General features: G+C 45.2%; 1 protein-coding gene and 1 long non-coding RNA gene across 5 annotated transcripts; one reads left to right on the top strand and one right to left on the bottom strand.

Annotated features, from left to right (window-relative positions):
• Positions 1–399: 399 nt before the first annotated feature.
• On the top strand, positions 400–2,661 carry LOC133726283 (transcription factor TCP13-like). Of its 2 annotated transcripts, XM_062153792.1 has the most exons (3): positions 400–680; positions 789–850; positions 1,075–2,661. In XM_062153792.1, exon 3 carries the CDS (start codon positions 1,173–1,175, stop codon positions 2,274–2,276), a length of 1,104 nt encoding a protein of 367 aa, XP_062009776.1. In that variant the 5' UTR covers positions 400–680; positions 789–850; positions 1,075–1,172; the 3' UTR covers positions 2,277–2,661. The 2 variants fall into 2 exon arrangements, with proteins under 2 accessions (XP_062009776.1, XP_062009777.1); XM_062153793.1 differs by lacking the exon at positions 789–850.
• A 3,540-nt stretch (positions 2,662–6,201) lies between these two features.
• On the bottom strand, positions 6,202–23,187 carry LOC133745388 (uncharacterized). Of its 3 annotated transcripts, none has more exons than XR_009863594.1 (5): positions 22,792–23,187; positions 7,207–9,029; positions 6,792–6,885; positions 6,464–6,588; positions 6,202–6,365 (listed from the first exon to the last, which is right to left on the bottom strand). It is a non-coding gene; the product is annotated as an uncharacterized LOC133745388 (long non-coding RNA). The 3 variants fall into 3 exon arrangements; XR_009863595.1 differs by lacking the exon at positions 6,464–6,588 and having other exon boundaries at positions 7,207–7,640; positions 8,767–9,029; XR_009863593.1 differs by lacking the exon at positions 6,464–6,588.
• Positions 23,188–23,352: the final 165 nt, after the last annotated feature.

Below are 23,352 nucleotides of genomic sequence, written 5' to 3'. Positions count from 1 at the left end.
GTAGTAAGTGTTGTTAGAACCATCCATTTGTTTGATTCAATTAGATAATTAAACGATTTCTGATTTGATTGATTTTTTTACAGAAATGATCTTTAAAGGCTAATTTAATCTATGGACCGTTGGATTATAAATTTATTAAGTAAAAGTATATTAATCGACAATGGAGATGAATATGCTCGTTTATTCTAAGGGTGAATCTAAGAATTGTCCATGATTTAATTAGATTATTAACTCTCTTAATTTGTTACTGGTGCAATCATTGTTTAGTATTATGCGTGATGAGAAAATGATGAGATATACACTGATTACTGCTAGCACATTCATTTTGATGAGTTGATTGTGAATGTGCCACGTGGGCTCGTATCTGCCACTGCTTTATCTTTCCTTGGAGCTTGGTCGGTGTGGAATTCCGGCGCCCTCCTTTTCTCTCAACCGGCCTTGCTTCTCTCACTTACTTGTTCTTCTTCTTCTTCAACAAGTTTATTCTCCACACACTAGCAGAATATTTCGATCCTCAGAATGGGCGGCCACTTAATTGGTTCAGTTCTCTAGCTACCAAATTTACAAGGCAAATTCAACCACGCAAAACAAAAATACTTTTATATATTCTTCATCATCGCTGTGATAGTCAAGCACAAAAAACTGGTCAGCAACAGAACCAGAGAGGATTTTTGCTTCATGTAAGTTGGTTCAATTTTAAATAAGTAGTTCTACCATCATCGCATGTAATTATTAGTTTTTTGCAGTTCATAGCTCTTATAACATATATATTTCTTTTTGGCCTGCAGCAAGAAATATATTTCTTCCTTACCCTATTTTTATCTGCAGCTGAGAAATGGGAACTTGGGAGGTTAGTCCAATATTAATAGTGTAAAAATAAATTAAACGTCTTCAAGGCTCTTTGATCTCCTTCAATTTTAAGCTCCTGTGATTTTAGTTACATGAATTCATTCTATAGCATCTCCCACTTTGAATTAGTTTCATGGATCATCATCTGTATTTCATCGCAGCACACACATTTTTTGATCGTTTTATTTACTTGCCCTTTTGTTTTTCTTTTCGGATATGGAGAAGATCGAGGAGAAGCATCAAAGAGACCAGAAATCGAGTAATCTTGAGCTGAAATGATAAGTTTCCCAATAGCGAACTAATGACGAGAGAGTACACATAAGATGATTAGGAGTCCCAATACTAATGAAGCAGATGTACAGGGACCAGCAGGAAATTCAAGTACTCATAATGAAGCTGGCAAGACCTCAAAAGTAGCTTTGTCATCATCAATTTCTCGTTCAAGTACTTCAACAACAGTAGCACCATGGATGAGGTTAAGTAAAGATCCAAGGATTGTACGTGTGTCGCGTGCTTTTGGAGGAAAGGACAGGCATAGCAAAGTTTGCACTGTGAGAGGGTTGCGAGACCGGCGCGTGAGGCTTTCGGTACCTACTGCTATTCAGTTATATGATCTTCAAGATAGGCTTGGCCTTAACCAGCCTAGCAAAGTTGTCGATTGGTTGCTTGACGCGGCCAAGGATGATATCGACCAACTTCCACCTCTTCCGATGATGCCTCCTGCCCCCGGGAGCTATGGCGGTGGTGGCCTAATGAATCATCAGTCACTCCTGAATATCACTCCATCATCTCTTGATCAAAACATTGGAGATCAAGGGTTTAGAAGCAATATTTGGAGATCAACAAATGATGATGAAAAAGATCAAGAAAATGATAAAGATGTGGAAGAATCAGATGAAGATGATCATCGAAAGCAAGGAGGGAATGTTGTCGATCATGGTTCATCATCATCAAACAACTTCTTGATGACCCGAAGTAGTGCTACTACCAATCATCCATTGTTCTTTCCAGGTCTTCTGAACAATAGTAATGCCATGCCTAATTACGGTTTTCACAATTGGGATCACAATCAGTCTTCAAATTTTCCCCTATCTCATCAATTAGGAAGCCATGGATTCACATCTCAACATACAGATCCCCACAATTTCAATGTGGCGTCCTTGCCTTCCACATTGTCTTTATCTACTGGAACAACGCAAGCTTATTTTCCTTCGCATGCTACCACTGATGCAGCGGATCATCAGATCGATATTCCGAGACAGTTCAACCACCATATGCAAAATCCTCATCAAAACCTCTTGGCCAATTCTGTATACCCTAGTAGCCAGTCTATGCAGAGAGCAACGCCCCAAAATCTGATGAGTATGATTACAAAGCTTGCCCATTCTTCTCAGCCAAATAAAGACCAGGAGCCTCCTTCTAGCTGATATAGGCAAGCTACCTAGCTTATAGGCGATGCTAGTCCAGGAGTACTCATGACAAGTGACATTTCCGTCAACTATGAGAAATAAAGTATGCATCCATGTCTCTTGTACCTTTAAATGGAGATGGAAAGCTAGTGCCCTGGCATAGGTACAGATCAATCTCTAGAGGAAACCTTCATCTCGGGTTGGGACAGTCTTTAAATCGTTCATTTTAAGATTTGATTGCTTATATGTTTGGTTTCCTTCTTAGTTTTTCTTTGCATACAGGCATATGTTTATGTGCTATTCAGAAAGATCTTCAGTTAGATATAAAAAGGACAGTTTTTGACCATAAAATCAAAACATTGCTTGCTACATATGAATATATCTTTCGATAATTGTGAGAGCACTCGTGTTTGTTATCTACTTGATACATTTTTGGCCCATATATTTTTCAGCAATTTAAACTTTTACGGCCTAGTACATAGTTGCTTAACATGGTATGGAAGCTGTGCATTAAGTCTATTATTTTGTGCTAAATCAGAAAGGAAGTGAAACCAAAGAAAAAAATAAGACTAGTCTGCATCTTCAGTTCAACAGTTATTGATCAATGTTTAATGTTGTTCATACGGCAGTGACCATGATGTTCTTTTGTCTATGCCACTTATTGAAGAAAGCTAAAGTAGTTTAAATCCCGTGTTTAGGCAACTGCAAGTTTGGTTGTATTTTTATTTGCTTGATGATATAGATAGTCTGGTTTTTGATTTCCTTAGGAACTCCACAGGAGCATTGGGGGAATTGTGCTACTTAAGAACTATATATTTCTTTCTATTTAAAAGAAAATGAAAAATCTATAGTTGCATAAGCTGCATTGTTATAGGCAGCACGTAGTAGCGGTTGCAGGAAAATATGATGTAATTAAAACCCTAGAAACTGAGAGAGAGATGCAGATAGTTTTTTTTTTCTCTGGTTAATAAGATGGATATATATATATATATATATATATATATATATATATATATATATATATATATATATATATATAATATGCGTGTGTGTAGAGGTCCGTTTTAGAGATGACCTCATTGCTTTAAGAATTTGAGGATTTTTCATATTTTACAGTAGTATATAACATAATTCAATGATTTCAACAATTGATCATTTAAATCCCTATGCAAGAATTGTGTTCATATATAAAAAATCAACTAAATTCATAGTCATTTGGTCATTCAAAATTGTGTAGGCAAATGTAGTCCATTAGATAAAATTAAAACAATCAACATTATACTAATCAAATGGTTAAACGTTTTCAGATTTGGATAATCTATTATAAAATTTATATGTGTATATGTAACTAGAGAATGAATTATTTATATTATTAAACTACATACTAAAAGTAAAATATCCTCACATTTCAGATTTAAGGAGGACATCTCTTTAGATTGTCCATTTATATATGAATGCCTACTATACATACACACACATATAGATATCGGTACATGTACATAAATATACGAGTTAACGCATGAATAGTGTTTGCAGCTTCTGAGAGAAAGTGAAAAAGAAGAAGAGAAACTGCAGGCTTTTTTTTTTTATGACAGAGAAACTGCAGGCTTTAACAACCAAGAGCGAGACGTATCAGGGAGAGCAGTGTCAGCATCACCTACACTAGATCCAACAACATTATTGCATACGTCTTTGTAGGGAAGAATAAGCAAGAAAATATATATATATATATATATATATATATATACAATGCGCGCGCACATACATACATATTTGAAGGCTCGTGGTTTTCCTCTGCGTAGGTCCCTTTACGTCAGTACTCATTAGGCTGTTCACTGACAGTTGTTAAAGCCAACAAGATCGGCCAGTTGGAATTAGATAACCCAGAAATCCCGGTCAGTAGGCTATCCCAGTATCTGTGTCCTTGGAACTTATCGATCATATAAATGACTCGTGATGGAGCACGTACAATGATCAAATATTCAAATATAGAGCAACCAAGAGCTAGCAAGCTCTATGGCAATGAGATAATTATCTTGCAATTCTATCAAGGACAGTTTGTAGGAAGCATAGGTTTGAGAGAATTGCCGACTGGGGAACTTGGTTAAAATGATTTAAAGGAAAGGACCATCGATCACTTCTTACCGAAAGTATTATTGGTACTTCTGAGTTGTTACCTGATGATTGTGTTCCATGCAGTTGGAGCATAATAAGTGAAGCCTAGTATTTCTGACAGTAGACTACGTTGTATTTGACTTGGAGACATTTTACTTCTCCGGTGGGGTATAAAAATAGCCCGAAAGCCGACAAATACGCCTAAAAGGAGCACGAGCCTAATCGCTCGAACCCATAAGTTTGAGCCCAGAGTATTATTGGCACAAGCTCGAATCGCAAAACCCATTTAAAGTCCATATTTGGTGCAAAAAAGAAAAAGAAGTCGATAGTCCATAAAATCCATGTTTTGCCTGTTTTTTTGTCCTAAAGATTGAGGCAGTAATTGTGAAATCAAACTGATTCAACGAGAACAATAATCGCTTCACAGTTGAGTGTATAGATCATCTGTTTATGAATTGTTCTTTTGCTAAAGCTGTTTGGGATTTTTCTGGTAATTCTCCTACTCCTGTGCATTGGAATGCTTCTTTTATTAATTGGTTAGAATCTTTATTTAAGAATTCTGTTATAAAGTAAATAGAAGATGGAGAGAGAATAGTTGGGAGGAAGTAGAAGTGTTATCATTCAGTCTTATTAGCCTCATTTATATAGAGGTAGGGTTTACATCAAAATACATAACAAATGAGTATTTACATGGACATCCACATAGATAATAATATTTACAACACTCCCTCTTGGATGTCCACCAATGAATGATGGTATTGGACGCGCTTATTGTTGCCTCGTTAAAAACCTTGCCAGGTAACAAAAACCCAGTGGGACAAAAATAACCCTTGTCGAAGGACAAAAAGAGCACAACGCGCATATGTCCTAGGTAGCATGCTTCTGGATGCTCCCCCTGATGAGAATCTTCCCCTGATTGTTGCAAGCCTCATTCATGTATCACTACTAGAATTTTCCTCATATACATCGGCCAGAAACCGATGTAAAAAAAAATTTGTACACATGTGTTAGTGGGTGATGTAAAAGATCGGAAAAAAATAGACATCGGCTAAAAACCGATGTCCCATATAATAATAAACATCGGATTATGTTCCAGAATCGATGTTAAACTGCTATTATGATCACAAATTGGTGTTTTTAGATATTGTTAAACCTTCATAGTTTTGCATTTAATGCTTAACGAAATATAGGTCCAATAGCACTAGTATTCATTTTAACATCGTTACTCATTCTAGAAACGATGTGTTATATTCTCTTACACATCGGTGTATTTGAAGTTTGCCTGCTGTTTATAAGTTTTACGGGTACTTGCCATATATCACACTATTTAAGATTGAATCTACATTCTTTTGTATTACGCGACCGATGTTCATTAATCTATTAAACATCGTTTCCTTTTATGAAGCGATGTCCATTTTTCTATTAAACATCAGTTTTTGAGGTTGGCACCGATGTTCATACTTGTACTAGACATCGTTTTTAATTTAATAAATCGATGTCCAATGATTAATTTGTTTTACATCGTTTCTTACACAATGTCAATGTCCATTGCGTTGTTTTACATCGTTTCTTATTGCGTTGTTTTACATCGTTTCTTACTTAATAACTCAATGTCCATTAAGTTGTTTTACATCGTTTCTTATTTAATAAGTCGATGTTCATTGGGTTGTGTTACATCGTTTCTTACTTAATATTTTGTTATCCACTGGCTAATGGGACATCAATTTTTTCTTTTAGAACTTATATGACTTCATTTTTATAGTTATAAACTGATTTGTAACTATGGCTAGGAAATCTAATGAGAAACATATCGTAAGTAAATAAATTTTGATTAATATTGATGCTCAAAGTACTTAACAACATCTCAAGTATTTCTATGCATAACATGTCGAAATAAAACAAAAATTTAAGTCTAAATGGTACATGATACTAGAAACATAAACGAAAGCAAGCCTCGCCATACTTATATCCCATTTGTTCTTCTGTTTTCACCTGCAAATAAAATGAAATGAACAATTAGCTATAACAAGAAAAACATAAGGAAAGAAAGGAAAGGAAAAGGGAAAGACAAAAAAAGACATTGAGCTTACAAGACATTCCTATCCTAGCATCCATAACTACTGCTGTACTCGTCATATTATAATGCAAACCAAGTTTCTCACTATGCCTGCTATCTGCTGTGGTAGTATGGTTACAAAATATAACCAAGGAGAAGCTAGAAAGATTGGTGAGTAGCTGACATATTAGTTGGCTGTTTATAAAAGTACATAGCAGAAACTAATACCATTATGGTATAAACTCAGTTTGTTTCCAGAGATGACTAATTGGGCATCATACCCACTTCTGAGTGCTCCTAATTATTTGAAGTTTTGTATTAATTTAATTACACCGAAAGAAAGAAGATGAAATTATACTGACCACTATATCCATGAAAGCACCGACATTGTCCCAATTCACGATTACAAAAACCTCGACCACTGCAGTCATTTTTGCAGCCACTCCCACCTATTAACTGCCAACAGAACAATTAGTTAACATGAATACTCTTCCCATAAAAATTGATATTCACCTCACATATCTCCAAGGGCTTATAAAAATAGAAGAATAATAATAACATTTTTGTGTCATCTGGTTTCATAGATTAACTGAGTAAACACCCATTCACTCCCACTTTTCTTCCCACCTCCTGATTCAAACTTGCAAGGTATTCATCTCTATGTTTCTAATTTTCTTTATTCCTTCTGTACATGAATTAACTCCATTATAAGAAATCTACTTCACTCATTTAGAAAAAAAAATTATGTTACATCATGTAAAAGGTTGTTCTTATTACCTCCACAATGTTGACTTTATTAGAAATTGAGCCACAACCAGCAAGCCACCGGCCAATCTCTGCCTTCCATGGTGCTCCACGAAAAACAACTGCCTTGTGCAAGTCAGCTGGAAAATGATTTTCTAAGTCAATAGGAGGTTCTAAATTTCCCCTAAAATGATCCGTAATTGCTTCAGTGGAAGCATTGATTGGGACACAAGAGTTATGAGTACGTTTGACTAAAGTACTCGAAAGAAGGAACTAATGGAAAGAAGAGGAGATGAACTTTTGAATCCAACATTAGTGAAACCAATCCCACAATAGAAGCAACCGCCGATATCATAGACCATGAGCATTTCCATTTCAGAATAGAAAACATTATCTCAGAAGACTCTTCAGAGAGAAACCCACAACTATATCTCCATCTTCTTGACCCTGAGCCCCTCTATATGCACCTGAAAAATTAACACTTCAGTCTATGACAAAGCCATATAACATAAGTCAAAGAGAACCTACGCAAATGAATCATATCAAGCACCATTCCTTTTACCTTCTCCTTTTCGATAATCATATCAACCACCATTCTTTAAAGGATAAGATAAATTATAATAAAAAAACTTTCTTTAGAATTCTATCATCAAACTATTAAGATAATGTGTGCAGAAAATTAACATATGTAAATCAATTGGAGTAAACAATCTTTACAGGAAATACTACTAAGAGCATCTCCAATGGCTTTGTTATTTGGCTTTGGTCAATTTAAATTTGACATATGACATGGCAAATTTGATATAGCAACATTTTAACTAATTTTAGCTCCAATGGAGATGTCAAATTTGAATATTACTTTAATATATAAAATTCTATTTATGTTGTTTTTCCTTTTTTTTTTTTTTTTTTATCTTGTAATCAAAGATCATACAATGAATGGTTCCATTTAAGAGATGCAATTGAGATTATGAGAATTTGAGAGATGGGAATACATAGCAGGAAACAGAAACAGCTTGAAAACTAGCAGTCAAATAGTACTTACTTCACTGGAAACCAACAAACTGATACAAACCAGCAACTCAAGAACATAAAAATCAATGCAGCTTAGTGAGGCATTTAACTCAAGAACATAAAAATCAATGCAGCTTAGTGAGGCATTTAACTCAAGAACATAAAAATCAATGTTGTATGGTCCTACACGTCTACTTACAAAACCAGCAACTCAATCTACTATAGGAACAACGCAAAAACCAAAAACAAGAAAACAAAATTGGTGACTGCCACTACTACAATTATGGGCAAAAGCCACACACAACATGTGTGACAAAATGACCCCAAAGGACACAGATGTGTGTGTCTAGCAGCCATAGCCACACCTCAGCCACTTTTAATAGGGTCAGTGCTCTGTAGAGGGGTGGCTTTCCCCTTAACACCCTCGATTAATTATGTGCGTGGCTTGTTTATATATATATATATATATATATATATAGTGGGTAGGAATCATTATTATAATTGCTTTTGCTTCTTTTTTTTTTTAATTATAATTGCTTCTGGTCCAATATTGAGTCTTTCTGGGGATGGGTGGCTTACATCCAGATCTTATTCATTTGATTTCATCTTTCTGGAGTTGGATGGGTTCAGTGATGATCGGAGTCAACGATGATTTTCTTGGGTTTAGTCACTGTCATTGTTTCAGCCTCCTACTCAGTGAAGAAGTTTGAGATCTTCGATTAGAGATGATATGCATAGACCTATGATTGATTCAAACACTGAAACCAGATTCAGAGTCTTTGATGAGGTCGATCTGGCTGAGGTTCTTCCAGTTTAACTTGGCGTGCATCATGACTGCCATCCTTGCATACATAAAAACAGAGAGTGAGTTAACTCGGAGCAGAGCACTGACGAACAAGTTTAGATCACATCTTTCAAAATCAAAGAGGTTGTACATACATGTACATTTGCAAGCATAATTAGCTATAATGGGCCACGCTCATTCGACCGCCAAAGCTACTAATTCCAACCAAAGGAATGACATGCAAACACACCGCCAGGCGGGCTACAACCTCGGCGGCGGATCACCCCCAACGCGCCGCCACGCGCCGCGCCAAGGTAGCATCAGAAGCTCCCAGAGCTGGGGACTGAAGCACATCAGTCCCACATCGAAAACAAAGAGAAGATCAACCTCTTCCTCACCTATAAAAGGTTCTCTCCTCTCTCCTCATTAATTACGCATTCAATACTTATCTACTGTTACTCTGTCAACATAAATACATTGACTAACTTAGGCATCGGAGAGTTGAAGACCGCCCGGCGCGGTCTCCCTCTGACGCCCTGTGTATTTCACTTGACAGGTAGCGGAAGCTTTGAGAACAACATAAGTACCAATCCGCCCACCGGATTAGCGTTAACAAAGGTTCAGCTACCGCCGAACTTTTAGACATTAACATTGGCGCCGTCTGTGGGAATCCTTGAACAAAAGGTCATCCCACTACATCCACCATGACTAACTGTAGCGGAGGGAACGCTGAGGAGCGGGCGGACCAGTCCACCATCCCCCAACCCTCCGATCCAACGATAGGCGTTAACCGCGCACTATTTACAACACCGGCCAACCCCGGCGGCGAGGCAAACCCAAGCAGCAGCCGCCCGCCGGGCCAGGATCTCGTCGCTATGTACGAGATAGCACTGGCGGATCTTCATAGGGCAAACAGTGAAGGAATTATGTCCTAAAACAATCATTTTGATGTAATTATTATTGTAATTATTATTAATCAAAAGGGCAAGTTTATTGTTCATTGCTTATATTTAATATTTGATTGAACAATGTCCAAGGAATATGAGTTAAAGAGAAAGTAATCTAAAGAGTTAGATGTGTGAGACCTTTACTCTTTCACACTCTTATCCTAAAAGGTTCCTAGTCATAGGATTATCACTTGGACATTGATAATCCGGAAAGACTAGCACATACTATGTATGCTCAATATGGAGGATGATATGTCTCTTGTCATTTGTGTAGAGACACTAATACAAGTATGTGGGTGCTCTTAACTTAAAGAGTACACTGAACGCGATCATTAGAGTTCTTGTATGGAGTCTTACTTACATGTCAAACTTGAACTCTAAATTGCAATAATACAAATTAGTCCTTTGACCTGAGACACCATAGTTGTCTTATGAGTGAATGGATTATCTCTTGATGATGCAATAACATTGTGTCCCTTAATGGATATAATAGATGCATTCATTGGTATAATCAATTCGGTCATGGAGACATGTGAGTGTACAATAAGGAATCTCTATCCTTAAGTAAATAAGGTGTATGTTCAAAGATGTGATTCAATGAGTCTTTGGCCAAAGCATTGAATGAGATTAAAAAGGAGTTTTTAATCACATTCTAAGAATCACATAAGAATGAAAATCACATTAGGGGATTGACATATCAATTCCATACCCCGATGATGTGATTTAGAACATAGTGTTAGAGAATGACCGTATTGTATTGTAATTCCAATTGAATAGGTTCTTTGTCATTCTACATTAACTAGGGTAGTCATGATATGTTGCAAGACGTCACTCATGACTTGTGAAGTCCCCGAGGATTAATAAACATTTATAATCCTAATAACAAGGGAGAATCAAAAATGGAGTTTTTGATTCGTAAACAAAATAGAATGGTTTCTATAAACTTCACTGCCTTGTTAATTAGAACCTATGAGATCGCACACCATATAAGTGGATCCTTGAGATTGTATATGAAGAAGATTAAACAAGAGTTGGTTATGACCAAATAATTAATTAGATTTATTATTTGGACATAATTAGGTTTTTCGGGTAAAACCGAACCTATTGGGCCTAAACGATTGTCGGGCTTTTCGTGTGGACTTGGGCTTCACTAAATGAGATTTAAATGAAAGCCCAAGACACATTTTTAGTGCCCAATAAGAAGTATGGACCAGCCAAAATATTGGCTTTATGAAAGTCAATATTTTCTTTTAGTAATTGGAGTTATTTCCTATTATATAAAAGTGAAAGCATGGACATAATAATAAGTGTGTCTCCACACTATTATTTTCAGATTAGAGATAGAGAGAGAGAAAGAGTTCTTTCTTGGTCCATTACAAAATTAAAGGAAAGAAGAACACTTGCATAATTTCTTCTTTTCTTTCATCTTTCTTCATCTCTTGATTCACTTGGTGAAGATCCTTAGAGGCCATATCCTTTTGTGGCTTTACTTGTTACATCAAAGAGAAGATTACAAGCACAAGAAGGAGTACAAGAAGGAGTTCTTAATCCAAGGTGCTTCAAGGTGGAGGAAACACACACAAGGAGAGGAACTTTGGTGGTTCACTTGGATCGGATTAAAATCACGCTCCAAGGGTGAGTAGAACATAAACTCCCTCTTTGTTCTTCCTTACTATGCATGCTATGTTTATATACATATCACAATAAGCCAAGATCATGGGTTAAAGGAATGGATTTTATGTTTAGTTAGTAGTTTAATGGTTAAACTAATTCCGCACTAATTAAAAAGTTTTGAAATCCATCCATTCCTTCAAACAGAGAGCGTGAGGAGGAGCGTAAGGAGAAGGCTGAGGCCCAGGGACAGGTGGCTACGCTCTTGGCACGTTTTGAAGAGCTAAAGAGGACCCTGGAGCCTACCGCCCGCCCAGCACTGAGCGAGCAGTCACGCAGCACCAGACGTAGTCGACCCGGCACTGGCACATTGGCACCAGGGCCAGTCATACAGATGCAGGTACCGCTGAACCCACCTGAGTTGTCGGGAATGGGACCACCGCCCATCCCCCAACTAATGATTGAGCAGGAAGCGGAATCAGTGCCGCATACCAACCGTTCGGAGGCTAGGGCAAGGACTGAGGGCCATCCGCCTGCGCCAAGGCGCAGGCAGGTCCAGCGGAGTACCCGGGCTGACACCGCCAGCGATGCAACCGCCCAGATATTGGAAAGGATGCACCAACTGGAGCAAAGGCTGATCCGGGCGGAGTCGGGCGCCCCAGCGCCAACCCAGAATCCACTCTTCGCTTCCAGACCTGGGCCATTCACCGCTGAGATTCTGCAAGCTATCAGACCAGCGTCTGCAAAAACCCCAAAGATGGCGCATTACGGCGGATTGTCTGATCCCTTTGTCCACATGGACACCTTCAAGAAAGTCACCAACAACAAAGGATTCGATGACGCCACCTTGTGTCACTTGTTCAGTGAGACGTTGGACGGTGAGGCAATGAACTGGTTCTTTGAGTGTCCGCCGGGGTCTGTCAACTCATTCCATGCACTATCACATGCCTTCCTCTCCCGGTTCATCCTATTGTCCGCCGGACACCATAACACAAGTCAACTGTTCAGCGTCAAGCAGGGGGAGGACGAATCACTGAAGGCCTTTGTCACAAGGTGGCGGGCGGCAGCATCTCAGTGCCGTGACCTAGACAAAACAATGGCATCGGCGGCCTTCAGGAAGGGACTTCTCAAGGGGCCATTCCTCTATCACCTCAACTACAATCACCCAAATGCGGCGTACGACCATATTATGAGTGAGGCGGTCATCCACCCCCAGGCGGAATTCATTACGTATGGAGAAACCCCACCGCCGCCAGCAACTCCAGCAAAATCATCACAGCCATCACCCAGTCATCAGGAAACCGCTAGCAAGACCCCTTCAACACCGCCACCTGACAAGAAGAGGGAATGGCAGCAGGGCCACCATCAGAGCAAGCGGCAGAAGGACCAGCATTACAACAAGGGCAACCGCCAAACCCACGGGGATAACCGCAACAAGCTGGCGGAGTCCTCACAGCGGTATGCAGTGTTCACGGTCCTAACGGCCTCATATGAGAACATCTACAATCAGTGCAAGGATCAGATCCCACCGCCACCCCCTCCAAGGTACCCAAGGACGGGCAAGCCCAGGAACACCGGCAGGTGGTGCAAGTACCACGAGGACAGCGGCCACAATACCAACAGCTGCAATGCCCTCAAAACGGCCATCGAGACTCTGTACCGCGACGGCAAGTTGGAGCAGTTCAAGGTACGCCAGCCACCACCAGTGATTGCCAATGTTGAGACCTTGGGCCGCATCAACACCATCGATGGCGGCGCTCCAATCACCAGCATGTCCCACAGGGCTAGAAAGCGCCATGCACGTGCCAATCACCCAAAGGAGGTCTGCAACATCCGCTACGAGAGATCCGCCAAACTCCCAAGGTCAGGTTGGGAACCTATCACCTTCTCAGAGGAGGAGGAGCGCGGAGTCAATTTACCCCATGACGACCCATTCTTGGTCGACGCCATTCTTGGCAAATTCTCAGTGGGGAGAATCTTGGTGGACAGTGGCTCCGCTGTCAATGTCATCTTCAACGGCTGCTACAACAACCTCAAACAGAACAAGAAACTTCTCCAGGATCACGAACCACTGCTCAGCTTCTCCGGCGACATCACACAACCGCTGGGGTCTGATTACATGAGACTGGTTATTGGCACTAGTCCATGTATGGCGGAGGTGCATACGGAGTTCATCATTGTCGATTGCTTCAGTTCGTATAACGCCATCATTGGGCGGCCGGCTCTCAACAAGCTCAAGTGCATCATCGCCGGATACATGCTTCTCATGAAGTTCCCCACACCCAACGGCACGGGCTGTGTGAGAGGAAGTCAACAGTTGGCCCGGGAGTGCTACTCAACGACCATTGCGCGCTCGGCGCGCCGCCATGAGATCCTGACCGTGGGCAACCACGCACCGCCCTCGGATATTTTCGAGGATCCTCGAGACGAGGAGGAAAAATATGTAAGGAAAGAGCCGGTCAACCCGGACACGTCGTTGAGAGTTGTCTGCATCTCGGACGAGCACCCTGAGCGGACAGTCCGCATAGGCGCCCACCTAGACCCAGAGGTGGCGGCAGAGCTCACCCAGTTCCTGCGTGATAATGCCGCAGTATTTGCATGGTCCTATGCAGACATGCCAGGTATCTCCCCTGAAATTATCACTCATAAGCTGACCATCAAACCATCCTTTTACCCTATCAAGCAGAAGCGGAGAGCCTTTGATGAGGAAAAGTACCGGGCAATAGGAGAGGAGGTCGCCAAGCTCCAGGGCATTGGATTCATCCGCCAGGTCATCTATCCCCAGTGGATCTCCAATCTGGTTATGGTCAAGAAGCCCAGCGGCAAGTGGCGAATGTGTGTCGACTTCAAAAATCTCAACAAGGCATGCCCAAAAGATAGTTTCCCGCTACCCCGTATCGATCAGCTGGTCGATGCAACCGCCGGACATGAGCTCCTCAGCATGATGGACGCTTTCTCCGGATATAACCAGATCAAGATGCATCCCGGCGATCAAGAATGCACCACCTTCACCACCGACAAAGGCCTCTACTGCTACAATGTCATGCCTTTCGGTCTGAAGAATGCCGGCGCAACTTATCAGCGGTTGATGAACGCCATGTTCGCCGAACATCTGGGAAAAATTATCGAGGTCTACGTGGACGACATGCTAGTTAAGAGCATAAAGGCCAGCGGACATGTGGCAAACCTCAGAATCATAATAACTATTCTCCTAGCCTACGGTATGCGCCTCAACCCAGAAAAATGTTTCTTTGCTGTCACCGCCAGCAAATTTCTGGGTTACATCGTCAGCGAACGAGGCATCGAGGCTAACCCAGACAAGGTGCAGGCCATCCTCAGTCTGGCGGACCCCAAATATAAGGTAGACGTCCAGTGCCTCCAGGGCAAGTTAACCGCCCTTTCTCGATTCATCTCCAGACTCACCGACAAGTGTGCCCCATTCTTCAAGCTCCTCAAAACAACTCACAAGAAGGTCATCAACTGGAACCCAGAATGTCAGGCGGCGTTCCAAGGCCTGAAGGAATACTTGGCGGCAGTCCCTCTCCTTTCTGTCCCTGTGCAAGGAGAGACGCTATTCATATACCTAGCGGTCTCAACATCGGCAATAAGCTGCGCCATTGTCAGGCGGGAGGCTCAGGACGAGCTCCCAGTGTTCTACGCCGGTAGGGGCATGAACGGGGCAGAGACACGATATCCTCCCTTGGAGCAGCTCGCCCTCGCACTCATAGTTGCCGCCAGACGCCTCCGCCAATACTTTCAGGCTCACACGATCCACGTGTTAACCAATCAACCGCTGAGGCAGGTTATGCAGAACCCTGAACACTCAGGGCGCCTCAGCAAGTGGGCCATTGAGCTCAGCGAGTTTGACATAGAATACAGGCCAAGGACCGCCATGAAAGGTTAGGCGGTGGCGGACTTTATCGCCGAGCTCACCGAGCGTCAGCCAGAACCCGGCACCGGGGCGGAGCCTGGAACAGAAATGGTTACCGCGGAGGAGGCAGCTCCGCTACACTCATACTGGAACCTGCATGTGGACGGCTCCGCCAGCGCCAAGGCCAGCGGCGCCGGAGTCATCTTAACAGGACCTGGGGGACTGAATGCGGAGTATGCGTTGAAATTCAACTTCAAAGCTTCAAACAATATGGCGGAGTACGAGGCCCTCATTGCCGGCTTGCTCCTCGCCATTGACTCAGGGGCTGACAGCGTCAACATATTCAGCGACTCTCAGTTAGTCGTTAACCAGGTCAACGACAGCTTCCAGGCCAAGGACCAGCAGTTATCGGCATATTTGGGGTACGTCAAAACGTTGCTCAAAAAGTTCAAATTTCACACCATCACACAAATCCCCAGGGAAAAGAACGCCAAGGCTGATTCACTGGCGAGACTGGCAACCGCCCAACCACATCAAAGTCCAGCGGACACAAGGGTGGAATGCCTTGACAAACCAAGTATCACAAAGACCCTGGCGGAGATCTTCAGCATTGAGATCAACCCCAGCTGGATGGATGAGATCATTGCATACAAGCGCAACGGCACAGTGCCGGAGGACAAGGTTCAGGCGCGGCAGCTCAAGCGGAGAGCAACCCGCTACAATATCCAGAATGGTAAACTTTACCGCCAAGGATTCACTCATCCCAACCACCGCTGCCTAACCCCAGAGGAGGGAAAGGCCGTCCTAGCGGAAATCCATGGCGGAGAATGCGGAAACCACTCGGGCGCCAGATCCTTGGCCAACCGCACAATGCGGCAGGGCTACTTTTGGCCCACACTTGGCAATGACGCCAGGCGGATTTCGCGATCTTGCCACAAATGCCAACAATTTGCAGATCTCCCACATGCACCGGCAGAGCCGCTGTCAATTATCGTCGGCCCATGGATTCACTCCACGTGGGGCCTCGATTTGATGGGAAAGTTCCAAACCGCCAAGGGTCAGTTCAAGTACATCATCGTCGCCATCGACTACAACAGCAAGTGGATAGAGGCGGAACCACTCACGGCAATAACTACCGCCAAGGTAATTCGCTTCCTCTGGAAGAACATCTATTGCCGCTATGGTGTCCCACATACAATCATTACAGACAACGGCACACAGTTCAACAATAAGGAACTCATATCTTTCACCGCCAACCTTGGCACCAAGATGAATTTTGCGTCAGTCGCTCATCCCCAAACCAACGGCCAGGTCGAAGCGGCCAACAAGATAATCAAGAAGCTGCTCAAAAAGAAACTCGACGACGCCAAGGGTTTGTGGGCGGAGAAGTTACCAGAGGTTCTATGGGCCATCCGGACTACTTCAACTTCCGCCACCGGCGAGACACCCTTTTGTATGATGTTCGGAACAGAGGCTGTCCTACCTGTTGAAGTAACTCAGCCTACCGCTAGGGTCGAAGGCTACTGCCCGGAGACCAACAGCGACGGCATCAACCTGGACAGAGACCTCCTAGAAGAAAAAAGATACAAGGCCCATTTGCACAACTTGCAAAACAAACAACGGGTATCGTGTTTCTACAACGCCAGAGTCAAGGCCCGGAACCTCCAACTAGGGGACTGGGTAATGAAGGAAGTGATTCCACCGCCAACAAAACTCCGCCCAACTTGGGAAGGTCCATACAAAATTGTGGAAGTCGTTAGCCCAGGCACCTTCTACTTAATGGACAAGGATGGCGTCACGACGACCCACCCTTGGAATACCGAACACCTTCGGTATTACTACAAATAGTCATACCGCTACCCAAGAGCATCTTGACTTAGCTAAATTCTTGCTCAATATTTAGCTAAGGGAAGCTACCCAACGGGTACTACCCCACTTTTGTACACGCTGATCAGTCAGCTATCAATGAAACGAGGAATTATTCAAACCATTGTTACCAAGTCTAGCACTGAGGGCAACTGGCAACGCCAGCAATCGTCAGCGGACCTCGTCCGCTACGTGGTGCACTTGGACCAATCTTAATTCCTTTAATGTTTCATTGACAAAAAAAAAAATATGCAAGTCAAGGTACTAGCGGTACAAACACATCATAACAAACACAACGTCGAAACTTCATTCCATTTCAAAATTTCTGTTACAAGCTATTGTACCTCAACGGCTATATATATAAAAAAACAAAGTTCAGGGGGGAATCTCTGGCGGTCCCAGCTGGCTTCAGGGGTTGCCCTCGGCATCTTCTGTTGCAGCAGGCGGCGGCACGATCGCTCGACTCGTTTGATCGGACCCTCGAGCTGTCGGGCTGGGGGTCTCTATTGTGCCATCCGCCCGGGTGTGCGCCGCCAGAAATCCGGCACGCGACACCTCCGACGGTGTGGGAGTGGGGGTCTGCTGGGACCCTTCCATCGGATGTGCACTGCTTTCCCCACTGCCTGAGCGGGCACCTCCTGCTGGGGCAGGCACGACCTCTTTGTCCAGCGGGGCACTCTTGGCCGGCGGCGCATCAGGCTTTGACGCTTTGGCGAAGTCGATGGCGCCCTTCCGCTTCAGCATTTCTATGTTTGCTAAAGCCCCGGCCTTCGCAGACTCGGTCATTGCCTTCGCATATTCCGCCGACCGCTTGAACGCTTCCACAGCGGCGGCCGCGGCAGCATCCCCTTCAGCCGTCAGACGGGCAACCTGGCCTTCCAGCCGCTTCAGCTCCGTCGCCCTGGCGACCGACTCCCGCTGCACGATAATAAGTTTCTTATCCTTGGCAGCTATCCGCTCCTCCAGCAGGGAGTTATTCTCCTCCAGCTTAATCACGCGGTCATTTCTCTCCAAGTCCCGCTCGATCGCCACGTTGAGCTTACCGCGGACGTCGGCGAAGTCACATTCAGCCTTGACAAGCCGCCTCTCTGTCTCCGCCAGCTTCTCCCTCGACTCCCCCAGCTCCTTCTGGAGACTTTGAATCTCCTCCTTCAGCTCCCCTTCGACCAGAGGCTGCTTCTTCGCCGCCTCAAACATGTCGTACAGCCCAGCTGATACCTGACCAAACGCCGAGCTGTAGGGCGATTGGTCAATCGCTGTCTGGCGTGAGATCCCCGCTAGGCCGCCAAACCCTAGCCTTTCGCACAGGTGGAAGAGGAATTCCCGCTCGCCACCTGTCATAAACTCCGCGTAGGCGGCAAATGAGTCCAGGTCGCTGGCGGTGGGCACCTCTCCCTCCACTACCGCAGCTTTCAGCGGAGCTTGGCGGGCCTTCTTCTGATGCCGAGCCCCAATCGTCTCCACATCTTCATCCTCTTCCTCGTTGGGGGAGTTTATCTGCCGGCGCTTCCTCTCAAGCACCCTGGTATTTCCGCCAGCAGCCCTCGTCACCCTCGGCGGCGGGTCCTCCCTTGGGGCGGTCACATTCCCTGCCGGCTGCACCGGCTTTTCTTTCTGAGCACCACGCCGGTTGGCGGGTACCCTCTCCTTCGTCGCAGCCGCTGTGGCGGCCCCTTGAACGACGGGCAGCCCATCATCGCCAAGGTGCGAGTGAAGCGGCATCTGCAACAAGACCGGAACCTCTGACTGGCTTAGCGCCAGTGTCTCGGGGTCCACTACGGTCTGCTGGGCCACCATCCCCTCGGCGTACATCGTCTCCAGGAAATTATCAATCTCCGCGCGGTCCATGGCTTTTTCAAAAGCGTCCCGGGTCGATTTGTTACCTGGCGGCGTTTCTAAAAAAAAAAAAAAACTCAATCAGTCAGTTGGCTACTTAGCACAAAAAAAAAAACTAGGGCAACCTGACGGCAATTTCTTACCAACGGCCCGAGTTAATTTCTGAGCAACTAGCAACTCCCAGCCAGTCAGAAGTCGGAAGTCCAGCAAGTTGCGGTTCCGCCAACAACCTCTAATCCGCGCCACGCGACACTCCTCCTCGCGCGTTAAGTTGTACCGCAATCCCGCTGCACAAGCACAAACCAATTAGTCAAAATACATACAATACGGGCACCCGCCAGATGCAGTCAGCGGAACTTCGTTACCGACCTCGAATAGGTTGGAACTCCGACTTAATCCTAAACGCCGGCCCTCCTTCGTTCCCCACAGCCTGGTACTCCCACCCTTCTGTGGCGACGCAGAAGCTTCCCCGCCAATAGGACATGGAATCCCTTAGATTCTCAATCAACTTGGGCGCTCCCTGGCGGCGGCTCAGGTTCACTTGCCCTCTACAACCCTGGCGCCTCACGTAGGTTAGCTCGAAGAAGTGCAGCACCTCCGCCATAGTAGGCCCCTCGCACCCGGACAACCGCCACAGCGAGTTCATCGCCAACATCAACCGCCACATGTTGGGGCAAATCTGACCAAAAGCAAGGCCAAACTCGCACACCAGGATTTGGAGATTCGGCACCAGCGGGAGTGTCACTCCTTGGCGGAATATCGCCTCATGTACAGCCGCCGCGCCTTCTGGGAGAATCGACGCCTTCTCATCTACCGTCGGCGGGCGCAGCTTCACCGATCCCGGCAGCCGAAAGGCCTTCTTCATTCGGGTAACGGCGGCGGCATTCATCCGCCCTCCTGCCTCATCAACAGCAGTGCCATCCGGGAAGAACCACGCTGACTCAACGTGCTCCCCTGCCGTTTCTTCTACCTCAGCGGAGCCGCTGGCGGCGCTATTGCTCGCCAAACGCTCGTCGCACCTAGCTTTTGCAGCAGCGGCCTCGCCAGCCCTAGAGCTCTCTGGACGTGGACCACGACCCATGGCTACTTCCCAGAATATGGTCTGTAGCGGCTTAACCTCTAGCGGTTCTGGCAGTGAGGTTCCTGCATGGGCAGACGGACGCAACGAGTCAATAAAAGCCCTGTCCGCCGCGCTGAATGACACGTCAGACCCGGAATCCTCACTGCTCGAAATCTCTATGACGTTAGCCATCCCAAACCCTAAAACCCACACCAGTTAGCACAAACACAGATCTAGCCTATTCTCACATCAGTCACAGCCAAGAACATCAAGGGCAATTTACCCAGAAAATGCCAAAACAAGAACAAGCACACTCCACCCAGATTCGACCATCTAGCACATCCCTAGACACCAACTCTCTGCCAACCACAATAAACCACCCCCCCCAAATCTCACCTCACACCTCAGAACACGGAAAAGCACAGAAAAACTCCCAAACTCCACAAACACCAAAACCCAGAAAATAGCAGATTCAATAAAACAGGGACAGAAATCAAGAAACCAACCTTAGTGACGAAAGCTCCGGAGTAGTGGTGGGCGAGAGCCTTCAGGGGGGAAACTCTTCGTTTTTCCGGAAACGATACCTCCAAACTCTGGCAGCCTCTCCCTTCGGTATCACACGAGCAAGGCAGGAAGACGACGACTGCGTTTGAAGCTTTTACCAAAGTGTCAAATCTCGCTGAGTTTCCCCCCCTTTTATGTCAACATCAGCGCGTTCTCAGCCGTCCGCTAAAAACGACATCACGCACCGGCCGTACACGTGTCGCGATCTTCCACTTACTCTCCGGATTAACCGAGGCGACGCCTCGGTTACGGAATCCATGATTACCATCATTAATGGCGAGAAGGCGGCTAGGCTTAGGAGACAAGCCTCCGCACGCTAACCCTCTGCGGGTTGGACACGTGTTAACCACCACCAGACTAAGCGTCTGGTGGAAGTAACCACTTGCGATGGATTCCCCAACCGTCCGAAGTCTCCGCTGAGCGAAACCCCGCCAGCGGAACTTCTCCCTTGTCATCTTCCAAGTGACGAAGTCTCCGCTGAGCGAAAACCCGCCAGCGGAACTTCTCCCTTGTCATCTTCCAAGTGACGAAGTCTCCGCTGAGCGAAACCCCGCCAGCAGAACTTCTCCCTTATCATTTTCCAAGTGACGAAGTCTCCGCTGAGCGAAACCCCGCCAGCGGAACTTCTCCCTTGTCATTTTCCAAGTGACGAAGTCTCCGCTGAGCGACACCCCGCCAGCGGAACTTCTCCCTTGTCATTTTCCAAGTGACGAAGTCTCCGCTGAGCGAAACCCCGCCAGCGGAACTTCTCCCTTGTCATTTTCCAAGTGACGAAATCTCCGCTGAGCGAAACCCCGCCAGCGGAACTTCTCCCTTGACATCTTGCAAGCGGGGCATCTTCCGCTACACACCTCTAGCGGAGCCCCTTGTCATCTTGCAGGCCGCGTACTTTGTTCAGCGCAGTATCGCTCAATAAAATACCGCCAGGCACGTCTACTGGACGCTGCTTCCTGCTCCAATCAGCGGGGGGACTTCAGCCAGCGGCGGATCCCGACGCCACGCCTCACTCTGACAACGACCGCCACGCGGCGTTACCGTCAGACGGTCCCTACGGGACACGGGGACTTGTGTCAACAGTCTACGACGGCCCTGATCAGGCACGTTGACCCCCGTCACTTGGGTGCTAAAGATTGGGCTCGCTACCCAACACCCTCTGCTCCGCGCAGCTCCCCCTCAACAAACAATTTACAGACCATCCGGAGGTCTATCTTAGCCGGGAGTGGGGGACTCCCTGGGGGGCCTAGCAGAGGCCCACCCGAAAGGGTATAAAGCGTTTGCTCAGTAAAATCCATGGTTGACAACGCACTGACGCTAATTATGCTCTTGCAAGCCTAGCGGAAGAAAACGCTTCGAACCGCCGAACAACTCCCCAACCAAGATTGCCCTCCTTGACTGGGGAATTGGGGGACTTGTACATACATGTACATTTGCAAGCATAATTAGCTATAATGGGCCACGCTCATTCGACCGCCAAAGGTACTAATTCCAACCAAAGGAATGACATGCAAACACACCGCCAGGCGGGCTACAACCTCGGCGGCGGATCACCCCCAGATCACCGCCAACGCGCCGCCACGCGCCGCGCCAAGGTAGCATCAGAAGCTCCCAGAGCTGGGGACTGAAGCACATCAGTCCCACATCGAAAACAAAGAGAAGATCAACCTCTTCCTCACCTATAAAAGGTTCTCTCCTCTCTCCTCATTAATTACGCATTCAATACTTATCTACTGTTACTCTGTCAACATAAATACATTGACTAACTTAGGCATCGGAGAGTTGAAGACCGCCCGGCGCGGTCTCCCTCTGACGCCCTGTGTATTTCACTTGACAGGTAGCGGAAGCTTTGAGAACAACATAAGTACCAATCCGCCCACCGGATTAGCGTTAACAAAGGTTCAGCTACCGCCGAACTTTTAGACATTAACAGAGGTTGTATTAACATCGAAGCAAACTGAATACATATAGCTACCAAAGAACAAGATCTATACAAGACATCCCAAATCTGATATCGTACAGCTAAGAACAATAGTTTTACTGCTGAGTTGTCCCAGATCTAAGAGAATACCTTGATACCTTCAAGTTGAATCCACCCACTTCATCACTAAGAACCAAAACAAGGAGATTAAAAAGCAAGGGAAAGGATAAAACCCATTCACGGTGTACATATATTCAGTCAATAATGTTAAAAAGGGAGGCAGCACCTTCTTCCTCAGATCCGACTTCCTCTTCTTCATGGTAGCCATCACCATGTTGCCAACGCAAGCCGGCGGCAAACGGTTGAGACTCCCCTTGATCCCCCAGATCTTCTTCCAAATTTCCCCTTCCCCTTCTTCACGGTGTTGAGGCTTAACTTGTTGAAAGAATGATCATTGTATGATGGACTGGTGGTTCCGATGAGTTCAAGGAGAAGGGAAGAAGCAGATGCAAAGTGTGGGAGGCTGGGAGAGGACTGAAGAGAGAGAGGAGAGTGGAGAGACTCTCTTTCCCACTTATTTCTATATAAAATAAACAAAAGTAACATCCACTCATGAAGAAAATATAAAAAAAGTAATTTTCAGAAAAAAGAAAATATAAAAATTCACTAAAATTAGGTCATGTGGTATGTGTTTCCAGGAAGAAGAGTTTA

This window comes from Rosa rugosa, chromosome 1 (genome assembly GCF_958449725.1).
Source record: "Rosa rugosa chromosome 1, drRosRugo1.1, whole genome shotgun sequence".
NCBI classification, from domain to species: domain Eukaryota; kingdom Viridiplantae; phylum Streptophyta; class Magnoliopsida; order Rosales; family Rosaceae; genus Rosa; species Rosa rugosa.
This window is presented reverse-complemented; position numbering and strand designations above follow the sequence as displayed.